The sequence below is a fragment of the Megascapheus bottae genome, chromosome 10 (genome assembly GCF_031878675.1).
Source record: "Megascapheus bottae isolate mThoBot1 chromosome 10, mThoBot2.hap1, whole genome shotgun sequence".
NCBI lineage: Eukaryota > Metazoa > Chordata > Mammalia > Rodentia > Geomyidae > Megascapheus > Megascapheus bottae.
The window spans coordinates 16,356,321-16,375,177 of record NC_143518.1 but is presented as its reverse complement, the minus strand read 5'-3'; the positions used below and the strand labels follow the sequence as shown (position 1 = coordinate 16,375,177).

The window sequence follows — 18,857 nt, the reverse complement described above, 5'->3', positions numbered from 1 at the left end:
TTCCCATCTGGTCTACTTCTGCATACTGGTTATTGTGTAAATCTTGGAACTGTATCCAAGAGAAGGCTAACAATGGCGATTGTTTATCTTTCAGACTTTAAAGAAGATCGAGTGCCAAAGAAGACCTTTGAAGTGTGAAAAGTCCTGAAGTTGAAACCAAAATGTCATTTATAGATCCTTATCAGCACATTATAGTAAGTCATTTACTGTTCATGCCTTCTCTCTGGGAAAGAAGCAATGCATTTGTGTGTATGTATACTGCTGGTCTTGCTAGTTGGGTAAAACTCTGACAATTCCTTGTGCTTGTTATTGTACTTGTTATATCAGAATTTGATCCATAGATACAGAAAAGCCACATTTTAAGAGGACTTTATTAAAAAGGAGTCTTTATTAAAAAGCTGACAACTGGGGCTGGGAATTTGGCCTAGTGGTAGAGTGCTTGCCTAGCATGCATGAAGACCCGGGTTCGATTCCTCAGTACCATATACATAGAAAAAAGCCAGAAATGAGGCTGAAGTGGTGGAGCTCTAGCCTTGAGAAAAGTCCAAGGACAGTGCTCAGGCCCTGAACTCAAGCCCAGGACTGGCAAAAAAAAAAAAAGCTGGCAACTGTACCTGGACAAATGATCCTTCTCCCCCCAAAAAATTGCAGTCTTAGATAATACTGTTAGGAAACTGAATCCTGAGGGCAGTAGAGTAAAAAAGAAAAAGCATCTCAACAAATCAGGTCAACTCTTTATGGGGAGTAAAAGAGAGAGCTCTGGTGTCTCAAGAAAAGTAAAAAGATGTGGAGCATGGTGCAATAGTGGCTGAGGTGGTTGGGGCTTAAATGGTGGTTGGGTCATGGTCAGGGGCAGATCAAGAGTTCAAAGAGTCTCAGGAGTTCAGTGTACAGGTCTGGCAAATCCAGTAACCTATTATCCTATCCTTTCCCCTGCCTTTCTCGTGTGGGTGGGAGTGGAGCTTCATCTCTAAGAATTTGTACAAAGTCCCCATTATCCATCAAAGAGTCAAGATGGCACCCGTTAGTCCTAGTATCTATATTTCATACTCAAGCATTCAATGTGGTAAATTAGGCTATTGCACATAAGAAAGGTAAATCCTATCTTCTTTTCATCATTGCAAATTTCCAGAAGAAAAGGAATTCAAAGAGAGAAAAATTCCAAAGCATCTATAAGAATACTGAGTTTTCATCAACAGTGAAAATGTGACGAGGACTTAGCCAGCATTTGAATGTGTAGTTACACCCTTCACAGAATTAGGAGAAAAGAAGATAAACGAGTATCTGAGTTTAGGGTGATGTTTTTGTATGCATTTCTAAGGCAATTAATTCTGTAATCTTTCTTTAGTGAGAAACCTTTAAACAAATTTCTATGGTTGGTTAGCTTTGGAGTCAAGAGTTGAGTAATTCAAATTTTAGTACTTGAATGTAATTTTCCAAGCTTCATGGGGCCAGGAGTTTGGCTTAGTGGTAGAGTGCTTGCCTAGTATGCACAAAGACGGCAATTCCTTGGTCCCATATACATAGAAAAAGGCTGGAAGTGGTGTTGTGGCTCAAGTGGCAGACCATTAGCCTTGAATAAAAAGCCTAAGAACAGTTCTCAGGCCCCAAGTTCAAGCCCCAGGACTGGCAAAAATAAAAAATAAAATTCCTTGCTGAATTTAACATGAGACTCAAGTTTATATAGATTAGAAATAGATTTTATTTTTGTCAGTTGTGGGGCTTGAAACCTGGGCACTGAGCACTGTCCTTGAGCTCTTCAGCTCTTCTGGTTTTCTGGTGGTTTATTGGAGATAAGAATCTCATGGGCTATCATGCCTGGGGCTGGCTTTGAACCTTGATCCTCAGATCTTAGCCTCCTGAGTAGCTAGGATTACAGGCTTGAGCCACTATGCTCAGCTATTTTCTTATATTCTTATTACTAGTTTGTTGTTGTTCAAAACTTTTCTTTTTGACTCTCTCTTAAACTGAGCTATAGCAAGTATAGTGTCTAAATCTTAATTGTTCAACTTACTGTAGTTTTACATTTGCAATATTCACCCTATACATGGCTTAATAGTTCATGCCTTCAATCCTGACTTTATGAAAGTGGAGGAAGTGGGAGGCCAGCTTGAGCAAAGACAATTTGACCCTGTCTCAAAATAAATGAAAACAAAAGATCTGAGATTGTAGCTCAAATGGTGGAGAAGGGAAGAAAATGAAAGTGAGTATGCTAGAACATAAACTTGTTATTGCTAAGCAAGTGTTTTGCCATTTGAACCACACCTCCATTCCTTTTTGTTCTATTTTTTTATTTTTTGTTTTCTTGTTTATTTAATTTTCTTTTTCTGCCTGGCCAGCTTGAATCATGATCTATCTGTTTATATCCCCCACTGTATCTGGAATGTTAGGCTGTTTTTGTTGTTGTTGAGATTTGTTTTCTGAAATTTTTCTTTCTGTGTGACTTTAAACCAAGATCCTCTCTATCTTTGCTTCTTGAGTAGCTAGAATTATAGGCATGAGCCACCAATATTTGCTAGGTTCTTCTTCTAATACATATTTTTTACTTAAAATGTGTTTGAAAATCAGACTTTTTATAAATATTTCTCTTTTTATTTTATTTCTTTTATTGTTTTTAATGTGGTACTGAGGAATCAAACCCATGCGAGGGAAGCACTTTACCACTACAAATCAGAAACTATTTAAAAATCAAACTACATGGAATATTTTAAGGTTCAGTATTAGTATCTTTGTTTTCAGTTGTTGTTACCAATACTAAGTATTGGCTAGAGAAGTATTCTTCAAAATATGTAAGCTAATATGCTCAACATAAACCTATATTAGCAAGAAAGGAAGATGGGTAAAATCAAGCTAGTTAATTAGTATTGCGTGTTGGTGCAGAAAGACAAAAACAGTTTAGTTTTCTGCAGGCCCATGAGATTGGGCTGATTCTTGTTATACTTGGGGTGTAGGGACAGAGTTTGGAAGCCAGTAAGCTTCTACTTTCAGTGGTGCTAGCTTTTAAAAGGAAGTGGCATTGGTGGCTCACTCTTCTAATCCTGGCTAACTGGGAGGATGAGATCATGAGATCTGAGGATCACAGTTCAAAGCCAGCCCAGGCAAGAAATTCGTTGAGATGCTTATCACAAATTACCCACTAAAAGCTAGAAGTGGAGCTATCGCTTAAGTGGTAGAGTGCTAGCCTTGAGAGAAAAAAAAATCTAAGAAAGAGTGCTCAGACCCTGGGTTCAAACCCCAGTATTAGAGCACGTGTACACATGCATGCACATACATGCACACACACAACACACGATGTAGTAGAAAGTTGTATTATGTACATGTGATGGAATGATTCCTCATTTTTCTAGATCTGCTATAAGATGTTTCCCAACCTTAAAGGGGAAAACAAACTTTTTTGTTCTTTAACCAGGGAGGCATCAACTTCATAAGGAGACATCAAATATAAAATAATGATGAAAATTTCCACCTTTTTACTCTGCAAGTATGAGTCATATCTTTGGAGTAACATGATCCACAACTAATCCTACCCCCTCCCAGCAATGGAGAATCACTGCTCCAGAAACTGTTTTTTTTTTTTTAACACAAAGTGGGGTTGGCCTCCCATCCGCCACTTGGAATGCCAGCATGACTTCTGGCTATCATGCAAAGCTCTTCTAAAAATGCCATTGTAGGATGACTGGAAGTTTTACCCAAAATGTGACAGGTAGTATTCCAGTAAAATAGGAAAAAAAAAATCTCTGGGTAAGCAATCAAAGAACTAGTGTGTCTGTAGTGGCTGTCGTCTTACAAGTTATGTGTGCAAGAGCGCCAGGACTCTGCCTCTTGGAAAGACAGGGTATGGATTGTACCTTCTGTGTCTGTCTGGCAGGGCTTTTATGAATAATAAATTTCTGTGTACACAAAGTTAGTGTTTCTGAAGTTTAGCCAAATGATCTTTTCCCAGAGAAGTCAGAAAATAAGGTGCTATTATGGGAAAATCATACATACAAAAATAGGTAACCTGGGACAAGTGACCAAGGCTTACACCTTTTAATTAGAACTATGCAGGGGCTGGGGATTTGAGGACTGTGGTTCAATGCTAGCCTGGGCAGGAAACTCCATGAGATTCTTACCTCCAAATAGCCACCAAATATCCAGAAATAGAGCTGTGGCTTAACGTGGGTAGAGTGCTAGCTTGGAACATGCAAAGCTCACAGACAGTGCCCAACACACACACACACACACACACACACACACACACACACACACACACACACACACACACACACACAGAGCCATACTGTGATTTCAAAGTCACAGAAATGTACACAAATTGATTGGGGACCTATATTCTCCTTTCTGCTTCTTTACTGTAGAACACAGATGAGAAACAATCCCCTGGTCAAAAATTTTGTTCTCTAGTTCCCAGGCTTCCATTTCATTCTTTATAAAATCTTCTCAGTCATCTTTATTGTGGTTTCAATTTGCATGTGGTCATGTTGCAAGATGACTTTCAATTCCTGAAGCATTGCAAATGTAGTAGCGTAGCTATTCTATGGAATGGTCTGCTCTTGTGCTGGGTGTCAGTAGTTGCCAATAGTCTTTAATTTTGTGGTATTACAATTTAAAAGAAGTGTCTATAGAAATGATCTGTTAGGAGGAACTTTTAATTTTCTGTGTTCCTGTTGAAACTAGCAGTTTGGGAACATATTTAATGCTGTTTCCAGTCTCTGTTAGATAGTTGTAGTGACATTGAAACTGGCTGTCTGTATGTAAAAGGACTGTTCATATTTGTGTCTATGTTGTAGTCTAAACTTCTTAAAGATTTTTAAATTAACACTTTAATAATGCATATTAGTATTGGTGTGATATTTCAATATATGAATACAGCATGCATTGTTTGTACCCAACTATCCTTTTGCTACTTTTCCTCCATTTATTAGCAACCTTCTCAATCTCTAATAATCACTGGGTAAGTTTTTTGTTGCTATTGTTTTATTTAATTTTTAGTTACCACCAGAGACATTGTACTGAAATTCTAATTCTGGTGTGAATAATTTGTGTCACTGTTTCATTTTAGGAATTGAAATGATATTATAGTTACAATAATTACTATCATTTCACCATGGCTTTGTCAATAAATGAAAATTTTAGAGCCAAACCGATACTATCAAATATTTCTTTATATTATTTTTTTCTTCCTTACTGTTACAGGAGTCACAATTTTATTGCAACAGAGTAATCCCAGCACTCAGAAAGCTGAAACAGGATTGTGAGTTTTAGGCTAGTATAGACTCTCTTAAAAACAACTATTGTAGTGAAAGTATACTCTATGCTTTCATTTAAAAGATACACATATTTTCAAATTTGATATGCTTACTTATTGTATAAGTGACAAGATTCTTGCTCAAGGAAGAGAAGAATCTTGAGTCATATATGTTTTGGGGAGGAGTGCTAGTCCTGGGGCTTGAACTCAGGGCCTGGGCCCTGCCCCTTAGCCTTTTCATTCAAGAATAGCACTTTATTGCTTGACCCACAGCTCCTCTTATGGCTTTTTGGTGATTAATTGGAAATAAGAGTTTCATAGACTTTCCTGGCAGGACTGTTTTTGAACTGCTATCCTCATATTTCAGTGTTCTGAGTTGTTTAGGATTAGAGATGTGAATCACCAGTGCTCAGAATCAAGCCATATTTTGATCATGATTTTCTTTAAAACTATGCTAGACATAACAAAGCATGTTAGTAGGGCAGGCAACTGGGACATTAAAATAACTTGTACAAAATAGGCAATCCACCATTTGGAATTCTTTATTTTGTGTGTGTGTGTGTGTGTGTGTGTGTGTGTGTGTGTGTGTGTGTGTGTGTATCATGAGGCTTGAACTCTGTGCCTGGGCGCTGTCCTGGAGCTCTTCAGCTCAAGGCTACCGCCCTACCCCTGGACCTGGGTGTTGTCCCTGAGCTCTTCAGCCTAACGTTACCTTCTTATCCCTTAACCCCCAGCCTCACTTCCCCTTTTTTAGTGACTAATAGGAGATAAGAGTCTCAAAGTCTTTAGGGCCTGGTCTGGCTTTGAGCTTGGGCTGGCTTTGAACTGTGAACCTCAGATCTCAGCCTCTTGCGTAGCCAGGATTACAGGCATGAACAACCCTGCCTCTCTTACCTTTTGGAATTCTTAAAGCATCATAAGAGAACGTGATATTATAAATATGTAATGTTGGTTATTCTTTTAAAAAATGGGGAAATAATAATGTAATGCCTATGCATGTTCCTTATATTATAATGAAACTCCATATCAGAAAGTGAAAGTCAAAAATGAAAGAATTTCTAGGATATGGAAACAAGAGCTTCATCTTGTGTGATTGTTGTTCTTAATGTACTGCTATTTTTCTTCTCATTTTTTGCCCTTTGGTTACTCTCATATTGTTATAGTATCTGACTTTGTTACCTGGTATATTGTATATATGTTTATTTGAAATAGGAAAGGAAAGGGGGAAAGCAAAATGATTGGGAGTAGCTGTAGGGAGGGAAATGGGGACAAAAATAATGAGAAGACTTGTCAGTGTAACGGTAACTCCTCCAAGTATTACCCCAATAATAAAAATAAAAAAAGTAGAAAATGAAAGTCCAAGTAAGTAAACAGAAAAAAGTCCCATGATTTACAGATAAAAACAATATGACAATATTTCATTAAAATCACTTCTGAGATCTGTTTGAATTTGTGTGATTTTGATTATCGTGATGATGACTTCTGGCCCCAGAAATAGGATTCCCTAGTCCCTATCATACTTGTAGTCTTTAATTTTGGTTAATCTTAGGTAATGACAGTTGAGTAGAGACAAACAATGTTTTTGCATGCAGAATCTTCCTCCTCTTTCAACAAAATTGTTTTATGATTTTAAATTTGGTTCTTGTTAACAATAAAATTTTAAACAGACAAATCCCCAAATTGGTTTCATGCACGTTAGTTATTTTTCTCAAAGCTCATTATTTTAGTTAATGATATCAATGTAATTCACTAGGATAAACTTAATACACAGTTGTTTCCCCAATGCTTGGTTAATCTTAATTGTGAAAAGAAAACAGGGTTTTGGTTTGTACTATGGAAAAGATTATGGTGAGGAAAGATTCTCAGCATAAGGTAATACTAGACCTGCAGGCAGGGCTTATTCTTTGTGACTAAGTCAGTGGATTAGATTTAGATTTGACATCTCTATAGAAATAGGACATCTTACACTGCCAGCTACCTTCTAGCACTATCCTGACTCATTCATTTCTCCTGGGGAACACTGGATGTGCATTCAATGTGCATTCCATTTCCCCTGGCACTATTCCTATGCCATTCGCCCAAGTTTTCTGTCCAAGTCAGAATCTAGCCCAGGTGGGCTGTTCTGCAGCGATACTGGCTTCAGGAAACATAGCCAGGGATTATCCATAATTTTTTATAGAAAGTGAGCACTTTTCTCCAAGAACACATACAACAATCATTTGATACTGTCTTATTGCCACTAGCCCTTTGAAAGAAATGGTCAACAAATTTTGCTACTCTTGTTTTGAAAATAGTTTATAGGCAACCTGAAAACTTGTGATGCTTCCAAAATTTACTTAGAAAAATTAAGAAAAGTGATGGACAGCCCTGGAGTAGTTCATTCATTCTAGTTAAGAAGGCAGAACTAAGCCAATAAATGAGTACAAAATTTTTTTAAAAAGAAAGATGAATGGAAGACCAATTATTAGGTCTTTAGGTAGACTAAGTATATGTGTCTCTAGTCAATCAGATACACTGAATTTTTAAAACATATTCACATATGCTAGATTTATTATTGTTAAAGTTACTGATACAGTTTTATTATTCTCTGTGTTTAAGGAATCTAGAAAGAATAAAAGATCAGGGACCAGTAAGACTAGAATCTAATAAAATTATCCCTCTTACGATCTGTGACTTGCCAGAAAATCATTTAGCCTTCCAGAATTTCATGCTACTGGTGTTTGTTTGTTTGTTTGTTTGTTTATTTTGCCAGTCCCGGGCTTGAGCTCAGGGCCTGAGCACTGTCCGTGGGCTTTCTCAAGGCTAGAACTCTACCACTTGAGCCTCAAAACCACTTCTGGCTTTTGTCTATGTATGTGGTACTGAAGAATCGAACTCTGGCCTTTGTGCATGCTAAGCAAGCACTCCACCAGTAGGCCAAACTCCCAGCCAGGTGTTTAAATAATAACATTTCTAGTGATGAACATCTATTATTATTATAGCAACAAAACATTATTATAAATAGCAGGACATTAGGGAGTTAACGTTCCTTCCACATTTCTTGTTTGTTTGTTTCAGGAAAGAGGCTTGAATTCATGCTCTTGCTCCTTTTCCTTGTTTCACTGTGCATGCTCTATCACTCTTAGCCTGTAGCTGACTTCTTTTTTTTTTTTTTTTTTCTGGCTAGTGGAGATACCTCAAGGATGTTTCTGTCTGGTACAGCTTCAGGTAGCATTTCTTTCAGTCTCAGAATCTTGACCAGCTAGGATTATAGACATGAGCCAACTGCATCTAGCTACCTGTTGGCTTTTTTGAAGATCTTCTTTATGTAGGTGAAGAAGTTTTCCTAGCTTACTGATAGTTCTTTTATATTAATCACGAATTGATGTTGAATTGTGTCAAATGATTTTATGCACTTATTAATACAGTAATGTGACTTTTTTTAACTTGTTATGGGATTTGTTATAAATTTGAGTAACGTATTCAAATTTCAATAAAGGCTTGTATATCTGGGATAAATCCAATTTACTCATAGTGTATGAGTCTTTCTTTCTTTCTTTTTTTTTTTTTTTGTTAGTCCTGAGGCTTGAACTCAGGGCCTAGGCACTGTCCCTAAGTTCTTTTTGCTCAAGGCTTCCACTTTGAGCCACTACTTCCTTTTTTGAGTGATTAAGATGAGTTCGATACTGACCACTACCTTCTGGTTAGCTGTGGTTACAAAAATGAGTCACTATGCCTGGCCTGTTTTAAAAAAATGTGTAAAATTTGCTTAATGATATTATGTATCTTGAATATTCTGTGCAAAGTTGAGCAAAGTACTATGTGCTGCTGTTAGGCAAAGTACTCTGCAAAGGTTCAGCATACACCCCATTATCATAAATAATGTTATTCTTCATTCCCAATTGTTCTTTATGCTTTAATGTTTGTTCTCCCTGAAATATAGCAACTTCGAACTTCTTTTTGACTAATATTAGCAAGGTACCTTTCTTATTTCTTTATTTTTAAAGTAGATTTCTTATAGACAAATATATAATTTGGTATTTTTTTTCTTCTCTGACAATATCTTTGAATTGATTTGTTTATGGTATTGATGTCTAGGATTTTTCATACACTTGGATTAATATCTACTGCATTTTTTTTTTTTGGTCATGGGGCTTGATCTCTGGGCTTGAGTGCTGTCCCTGAGCTCTCTGGCTCAAGATTACCATCCTACTCCTTGAACCACAACACCACTTCCGCTTTTCTAGAGGTTAATTGGAGATGTGTCATGGTCTTTAGAGCATGGGCTGGCTTTGAACTTCCATCCTCAAATCTCAGCCCCCTGAGTAGCTAGGATTACCACCTCACCTGGTCTACTGCACATACATATATTTTTTCCACAACTTTATGTCTGTTGTCTATTTCATTTCTATACTATTTTTTTTTCATTTTAATTGAGCATTTATTGGAAATAATTTTTTTTCTATTTATTTCCTCCTCTTAGCTTACCAGGTGCAATTTTCTTCTTCCTTAAAAAAAATGCTTGCCATAGAGTTTGAAATTAGTTTGTAACTAATGTGAATTTACCACCTCCTTCTCTTCCTCCACTTCCTCCTCCTCCTCCTCTGCTGCTGCTGCTACTGCTGCTTCTGCTTCAGCTTCTGCTTCTTCTGTGCCAGGCTTGAGGCTTGAACTCAGGGTTTGTACTGTTCCTGAGCATTTTTACTCAAGTCTAGTTCTCTGTTGCTTGAGTCACAGCTTCACTTCTAGATTTGTGTGCGTGTGTGCATACTTGTGTGTGTGTGTGTGTGCGCGCGCGCGGGTGTGCGAGTATTTGTGTATGTGTATTTTATTGGAGATGAATCTCACAGACTTTCTTGCTCCAGCTATCTTTGAATTGCAATTCTTAGGTCTCAGCCTTCTCAATAGCTAGGATTATAGATGTGAGACACCAGTGCCTGCCTGTGAGTATTTTTAAACAGCACTGTGTTGTATAAGTACTCTTAACACTTCCCTTTTATTATTCTTTATTGTTGTTGCCATTCATTTCATTTACACATAAGCATACATGTACATGTATGCATATGTGTATATGAATATATTTTTGCTATTATTAGCTTGAAAAATGTTACCTGTTAGACATAGTTATATATTTATTTTACATTTATTTATTTTCAAATATTTTTGTTTTCTTTGTGTAGATCTGAGTTTCTATCTGTGACATTTTCTTCTATCTCTTAAAATATCCTTCTAGGGGCCAGGAGTTTGGCCTAGTGGTAGAGTGCTTGCCTAGCATGCATGAAGACCGGGGTTCAATTCCTTGGTACCACATATACATAAAAAAAGCCAGAAGTGGTGTGAGGCTCAAGTGGTAGAGCCCTAGCCTTGAGAAAAATCCAAGGACAGTGCTCAGGCCCTGAGCTTAAGCCCAGGACTGGCAAAAAAAAAAAATATCCTTCTAATATTTCTTATATGTCAGACTTAATGACAACACATTCTTTTAAATTTTGTTTGTCTGTGATCTATTTCTTCTTTACATTGAAATTAATTTCATAAAATATAGAATTCTATAATTTTTGTCTTTTAATTTAATTCCATTCTGTTTATATGGTTATTATTGAGGATATTTTGGATATAATTCTTACCTTTTGCTTTTATATGTCAGACATGATCGCAAGTTTTATTTTGTTTTATATTACCACATGGCTTAAAACAGTTGGTGGTTAGGTAGTTAATAAAAGTGTCCAAAGGCATTTTGAACTCATTATTATTATTTTTTTTTTTTTGCCAGTCCTGGGCTTGAGCTCAGGGCCTGAGCACTGTCCTTGGACTTTCTCAAGGCTAGAGCTCTATCACTTGAGCCTCAGCACCACTTCCGGCTTTTTTCTATGTATGTGGTGCCGAGGAATCGAACCCGGGTCTTCATGCATGCTAGGCAAGCACTTTAACCACTAGGCCAAACTCCTGGCCCTTGAACTCATTATTTACATAGTAATTTGTATATTTGGCTTTTTATTTATTTATTTATTTTTGGTCAGTTACAGGGCTTGAACCCAGGGCTAGGTGCTGTCCCTGAGCTTTTTCTCTCAAGGCTAGCACTTTACCACTTTGAGCCCAGCTCTGCTTCTGTTTTCCTAGTGGTTAATTGAAAATAATATCTCAAGATTTTCCTGTTTAGGGTGGCTTTGAATCATGATCCTCAGATCTTAGCTGCCTGAGTAGGTGGAATTATATGCATGAGCCACTGGTTCATTCTAATATTTTGATATAAAATCATTATGAGCTTCACACAGTATACATATTTCAGTGAAGAAATGTGTACATTTTACCTTAAATAGCAATAATTAACATGACACTGCATTTTGGAAAAGAATTAATGCTGACAATTTTTTAATCTCTGTTGAGTAAAATGATTACTATTCATAACCTATAGCTTTTGAGGTTATTTCTTTTTGAGAATAAAATCTAGGAAGAATCATCTTCAAAGTTGCCATGCTTTTCTACTGTTCAATGGAAGTTATACCCAATGTCAATGAATTTACTTTTATGCTATTATGAATCTGAATATTAATTATGGAATCAATAGGGATTGTTTCAGAAGTTCCTCAGTGTTGTGCAACTTTTGTGTTCATATCCCATTGTTACCAGCCCTTATTAATCCTACTCAATGATTTGTGACTTTTTCAATTGTCAATGCTTACTTTACTTACTGTATAGTGTAGTCTTTAACTTATTCTCTTATTAGCCAATTTCAGAACGTTTAAGCTATAGGGAAAGCTTATGGAATGAGGTATTGTGGGTTCTGCTAAGATGAAAACAATCAAAATACTCAACCAGGTTTTGGTGGCTTGTGCTTGTTATCCTAGTTACTCAGGTGGCTGAGGATCATACTTTGAAGCTAGCTCAGGCAGGAAAAGTCCATGAAACTTTTTTTTTTGCCAGTCCTGGGCTTGAGCTCAGAGCACTGTCCTTGAACTTTCTCAAGGCTAGAGCTCTACCACTTGAGCCTCAGCACCACTTCCGGCTTTTTTCTATGTATGTGGTACTGAGGAATGAAACCTGGGTTTTTGTGCATGCTAAGCAAGCACTCTACCACTAGGCCAAACTCCTGGCCCAGTCCATGAAACTTTTATGTTAAATTATCCACCAAGAAGCTTGGAATGAAGTATGATTTAAGGCACTGCTAGCATGCTAGGATTGAACAAAAAAAGCTGAGGGACAGCATCTAGGCACTGAGAATAAGCCCAAGGACTATCATTAAAAAAAAAAAAAAGGTTAAAACCTTTTGCCAATTTTTTAGTTGCCCTTGAGCCTTTCAGTTTTTGATTCCTTACTGGCTTTGGTGAGTAATATTTTCTGATATCTGATTTACATTTAGGCTGAGGTATTTAATAAAGCCTTCTTTCTGTTATTATTTATTATATGCATACAATTGTTAGGATGATAGGAATCTAAGCAAACACAGCTGGATGATGCAAACATCGTTCTACAGGATCACCTTTCTAAACCAAGTCACCTGGTACAAAGGCTGACTCTGCTCTTAGAGTGCATGTAGTCTTACTTTACATTTTTTCCATTAGTCCTTGTTAAACCAGACAGCAAAGAAGTTCTAACAGTCATGCTGTAGAAACATTTTAAAGAATGATCTAAACTTTTAATGATCTACGAAGCAGAGAAAAGAGAGTACAAAGGGGACAGACCTTAAACATCAAAAAATGTTTCTGGTATGTGTTTACTTATTTTCAAGTAGAAGGCTTTTACTGGCTTCAAAGAAACAGTAAGATTCTCTTCTACTATTTTGAAGTTCATTATCGTTCTATTTCTAGGTGGAGCACCAGTACTCCCATAAATTCACAGTGGTGGTCTTACGAGCCACCAAAGTAACAAAGGGGACTTTTGGTGACATGCGTAAGTACCGTATTCCATTTTACTTTATTTTTCCTGGAAATATTGAGCTCTGGGTCATCTTTCATTTGCTTTCCTTGATTAGCCGGAAGCATTTTCTTCCTTAAAAGTGATCAACTGTGATAATTTGACCAGTTTCTTACCTGGTTCTCTGTGAGAATAGCTGTTACATTAGCTGAGCGCACCTGTGGTTAGACAAAATATGATGACATAGAGGTTTCTGGAATTCAAAGTTTTGTTTCATTCTGTCAGAAAGAGGGCTGAGTCAAGACTTCAAACAAATGCTTCGGTGAGGTATTGTGCTTAGAGGATTACCAAATGCAGTGTGTGTAATTCCTACACTAGTGTGGATGTTTGTTATGTGTGTGATAGCTATAGAAACTGGCCAAAGAGCATCTGGAATGATGTGGGCTGCAGTCCAAGGGTAATATTGAGATAATTCCTTGGCAGAATCTTTAAAAGTCGTTTTCCCTATTAATCATATAATTCAAACGATTAGGGTTCATAGAAGTTGAGAGAGAAAGAAAAATACATATTGTGAATAGTGAATTTGGAACAGTTTAGATTTTTTTTTTTGCCAAAATAGGAGAATGGGCAGTTTAATCCTCATAACAAGTTTTGGAGAAAGATCATTGTAAGAAGTTGAGAATATTTTCTTACAATAAGGTAGACAAACAAATTACCTGCTTTGTTTTACCTGTAATATCACAGTCATCCAAGAGTTCTTGATATCAGATGTATGGGTTTACTCTACCAGCAAGTACAGCAGACCCCAGCTGAATGGGTGCCTTGTCATTCATTTTGGTTGTGAAAGTATACTATTTTATCTGATTCTACTTCCTCTACCCTCTGAAATCAGTTTCAAGTCCTCCATTGTTTTTCTATCAGCTATCACCCCCATTTTCCTAAGCCTGAGCCCTTTATTGGGTTCCATTAATTTGTTGGGGGCAGTTCCAGGAGACAGAATTTCCTCTGTTACCCACTTGGATCCTTTTCTTGTTTAGTTATCATGGGGTGCTGAGAACTTTGTGGAGACTCTAGTTCCTATCCGATGGTAACAGACTGGGTGGGAAAAGCCAGTCTGGTCGGTCTCCTCCAGCATTCTTCTAGACCTAGGTGGGCAGCATTCCTCCCTCCAGGAAATGGGCCAAAAGGCTGGTGAGTTCTCATGCAACAAAAGGGCAGGTTAGAGAATTCTGCATGGAGCTCCAGGACACAAAGATGAGGAAAGATTAGAAGTTTGCTGACCTGCTTTGAAGAAAGGAAATTATGCATTTGGTAGCTTGCCTTGGAGAAAGGGTCATGAGTCAAAAGATGTGGTCAAAGATACTCTATGCTGCTATCACACTTGCTAAAGCGCCCTTTAGACCAGTCCTCAAGAGATGAATCCCGGGTTGCAGGGGAGAGCAAGATGTCACACAGAGAAAACACCATGTTCAAAGGCAGCAGAAGAGCAGAGGGGTAGCCTTAAGAAATTGAGGATTAGGATTGATTTTTCTTAACATATGCATGCAACAGCAACAATTTGAATAGCCTTTTAGTAGTTAACATACCTCATGGTTGAGTATTCACTGAAAAATGTTCTGGTTGTAGTATAATAAATACTAAGATTATTAAAAATGTTGAAGGAGAGTGTAGCAAGTCATTTCCTTAAGGGAATAGGAAAGGTTCAGCTTGGCAAAATATGAAAAGTCTCTGATAGAGATGGAAAACTTTAATTTTTAGAAAAAGAAAGAACGTGAGCTCTACAGCCCAGCTCTCAGAGAATTTGAATAAAGTCTAGTAACATGATTGACATCAGAAATAAGAATGGGAGGTAGACACACACAGATATGTGTGGGAACACTGCCAAACTCTTTAAAATTGGTGTGAATCAGAGCATGGCATTCTAAATAACAGATGTTGGTCTGTCCATCCAATCACTATTAGTAATGTTTTCTCTTAGTTTCTTATTTTGTTATTTATGATCTTTGAACATTCATTGTCTCCACTGGCAATTCTCTCTTGGAGAAAAATTCTCTGTGAATGAGAAAGTATTAGAAAAAAAAGCACTGTAAAAGCATCAATTCCCCATGCCCTTAAGGAAGGGCCTCACAAGGTTTCTATGCCCTTACAACCCAGTAAACAGGTTACACTATTAGTTGTACTTAACACTGTGCCAATTATTAGCCAGGCATGCAAAAGACTAACCAAATTTGACTTTTAAAATATAGCAATCATGTTTTAGGCAAAGCAGAAGGGGGGCCTTTTGTATAGAGACAATGGTTGTCACTATTCAGCTCAGACTCTGCATCATTCTTCCTAACTGGTGTGGATAGAAATTCATAGCCAAGATCTTATTCACAGGCTTCAGATGCTTGGCCAATGGCTACTGACTAAAATTTACATGGAAATGAGAGTGAGGCTGTGTCGGGCATCCTCAGGCATACATGACACAGTTTGATCCTTCACTTTTAGAAGTTTCTTTTTTTCATATATTTTTATTGTAATTAATAGAAGGGTTACATGATATTTGCCAGATAGATGGTGCATTAATTCCCATACATTGATACCCTTTCACATGTCTTGATCCCCATTTCCCTCCCCCCCACCCCCACCTCTCATCTTGTTTTCCCCCGTTCCCTATCCAATTTCAAATAACCAAATACAAATATATCCGATATATCAGGTTACAAAGTGAGATACTGTAACAATATGAGATAACCAAGGGAGAGCAAAAGAGATGAGAGATAACATAGTACCTTAACCCTTCAGGTTATGACCAAACTTGAGCATTCATTTACTAATGTTTTGGGAATGTTCTTGAGCATCCACCCAGATTTTACAAACTCCAAATCTAACAAAATTATTTCCCAGTGGCCTTTTCATGGAAGATAACTTCAGGATGAGTAAAATGTCCTATGACACATGCTTGTCTCATATCTCTTATCTTTTATTTTTTTACATAGAGAAGAAATACACTGGGTTTAGGAATAGAGAACTATAATGAAAAACAATAATATAACTTGTGATATAATAATATAGTATGATATATGTTCCAGTTTACCTATATTTTTGTCTATAAGGCTGACAGATATTTTGGGGGTATATTAGTTGTTAGTCTCTTTAATGATACTTTACTACTTTTTAAAATCTCACTTTTTGTCTTATTACTTAGTTTATACACACATATATTTATTTAGAAGAAAAACATCTATGCAAGAGCAAATGAAGTCACAGATTTATACCAACATTTTGCTACAGCTTAGCCATGCTATGTCTCAGCATCATCACCTACTAAATGAGGGAAAAGATCACCCATTTTTTTCCTCATAGGTTTTCTTTGGAGGCTTAAATAAAATCATGGCATATCGTGCACTAAGTATTTGTTAGATAAACAAAAAGTCGAAGCAGAGTTTGAAGGACTTTATGTACGTTATTTCAGTGATAAAACATGCGTTCTTTTAATGATGTTAGTGTTCTTTTTATTTGACAGATATAGTTTACTTAAAGAATTCCTCAGCTGGTGTGTCTGCAGCGCAATCAGAGCCTGTCTGCTGTGGCCAACTCAGCCACATTGTCTTTGCATGGCCTGTGGTCCAACTAGGAAGAATTCAGAGGCTATTTACGCCTGGAAAATCTTGGCAATAAGCTTCAGAAAGCTTCAAGTTATTAAAGTTTTATTGAAGTTACTTAAAGCAAAAAAAAAATAGGAGATTCCAGAAGCATTGTGAGATATGTCTCGAGAGGTGGAGTTAGGAGAATTATTGAGTTGATGGGTTACTCAGCTAATGTAGTGCAATCTGATTTCAAGAAAGAAATAAAAACAAGGGGTTTGCAAAATAACATAAAAAGCTTTGGTATATGTAGTTTAAGAGGATGGGAGAAAGGGAGGGAGAAAGTAAGAGAGGGAGAAACAAGGAAGAGAAGGGAGGAAGTTAGGAGAGAAAGGAAATTTAATGATGATCTTTATTTGAAAGCCTAATTAGCATGTTGAAGTTTGATGTGGACTTATTTTTTTTTTTATTTTGTGAAGATACATTTAGAACATGACTTACATTTCCCAGTTTTACCCAGTGTGAAAATAGAGCCACTGGCTGGTTGGCTGAGACATAGGAACTAGATTAGTGGAGAGTGAAGAGAACATGCTGGCCTCATTGTCCCTGAACTGCAGTCTTTAGTCCTTTATCTCAGGCAGTCTTAGGACAAGAACTGTAGCTCTCATAACTTAGCTATCAGAGTCAAGGAAAACATCACATTATGTACTGCTCTGTGAGAACAAATGTTTCTGTCATCGTTAAGCCTGAACACAAAGTTTGACGTTGCATCTCTTTAAATGTCAGCTTGAAGAAGGGTGTTTCCAGTGTGAGATGGTAGAGGACCACTGCTTAGCAAGAAAGCTTAGATTTGGGTAACAGGGCCCCTTATAGATTTTGTTCTGCCATGTTTAAGGTTTATTTTATAGACATTGACAGTGGAAACATGCTTCAGAAAGACAATTGTAGTAGTGACCCTGTATTGTTAAAAATAAGCAATTTAAGGCGGCAGATGTGGTTCAAGTGACAGAACTCCTGGTTAGCATTTGGGGCCCCAAGTTCAAGCCCCAGTGCTGCCAAAATAATACAACAACAACAATAACAACAAAAACAATAATAAGCAACTTCGATGAGGGAAGCTGACGTAGGAGGATTCCAAGTTTGGGCCAACATGGGTACATAGTAAGATTGTCAAATCACAGAGAAAACAAACAGAAATTTTAAAAAGCAGAAAAAAAACTAAAGTAGCAAACAATGAGGCAATCCTATTTTTTTTTTTGCCAGTCCTGGGCTTGAGCTCAGGGTTTGAGCACTGTCCTTGGACTTTCTCAAGGCTAGCACTCTACCACTTGAGCCTCAGCACCACTTCCAGTTTTTTCCTATGTATGTGGGGTACCGAGGAATCGAACCCAGGTCTTCGTGCATGCTAGGCAAGCACTCTACCACTAGGCCAAACTCCCGGCCCCGAGGCAATTCTATTAACAAGCCACCATAGACGGATGCCTAGTCGAATGAGGGCAGTCATACATCTGTGGGAATTAAAAAGCCAGATATAGGAATCATTTCAGAAGTACCCAAGCTAAAACTTGGAGAGTGATTGGATATAAAAACTATGTGAAAATGGAATGACCATCAAGTTTCTTACTCTGATGAGTGAAAATGATTGTTGCATTAAATAAACCAGAAAACCCAAGACAAATGTATACTCTTAGTTCTATGTTTTATATTGCTTTGTTATTTGTTTTATTGTAAAGAAAATAAGATTAAAAAAACTATATTGTATGTTTTACTGTCTATGTATATTATATAGTATATTGTATTGTATTATAAAGGTATGTAAGGTATTTTCAAGGCATTAAAATCTCAGAATTGGAGCCCAGGTATGGTGGTATATCCTGTAGTCCCAGCTACTTGGGAAGTAGAGCCAACATAGGAAAAAGTTAGCAACACCTTGTCTTAAAAATGAATTGGAGGGCTGGGAGTTTGGCCTAGTGGTAGAGAACTTGCCTAGCATGCATGAAGATGTTGGTACATTCCTCAGTACCACATACATAGAAAAGCCAGAAGTGGTGCTGTGGCTCAAGTGGTAGAGCACGAGCCTTGAGGAAAAAGCCCAAGGACAGTGCTCAGGCCCTGAGTTTAAGCCCCAGGACTAGCAAAAAAAAAAAAATGCTAATAAAAATGAGGTGGGCTGGATGCCAGTGGCACATGCCTATAATCCTAGCTACCTTGAA

General features: G+C 37.3%; 1 protein-coding gene across 1 annotated transcript in view; it reads left to right on the top strand.

Annotated features, from left to right (window-relative positions):
* The window catches only part of Pla2g4a (phospholipase A2 group IVA), a 115,925-nt gene that overhangs the window by 26,288 nt on the left and 70,780 nt on the right, over positions 1–18,857 (top strand). The window contains exons 2-3 of the mRNA XM_090340210.1: positions 95–194; positions 13,030–13,111. Coding sequence (XP_090196336.1) covers positions 162–194; positions 13,030–13,111 — 115 coding nt within the window. The 5' untranslated portion in view covers positions 95–161. The remainder of the gene's footprint in view (positions 1–94; positions 195–13,029; positions 13,112–18,857) is intronic.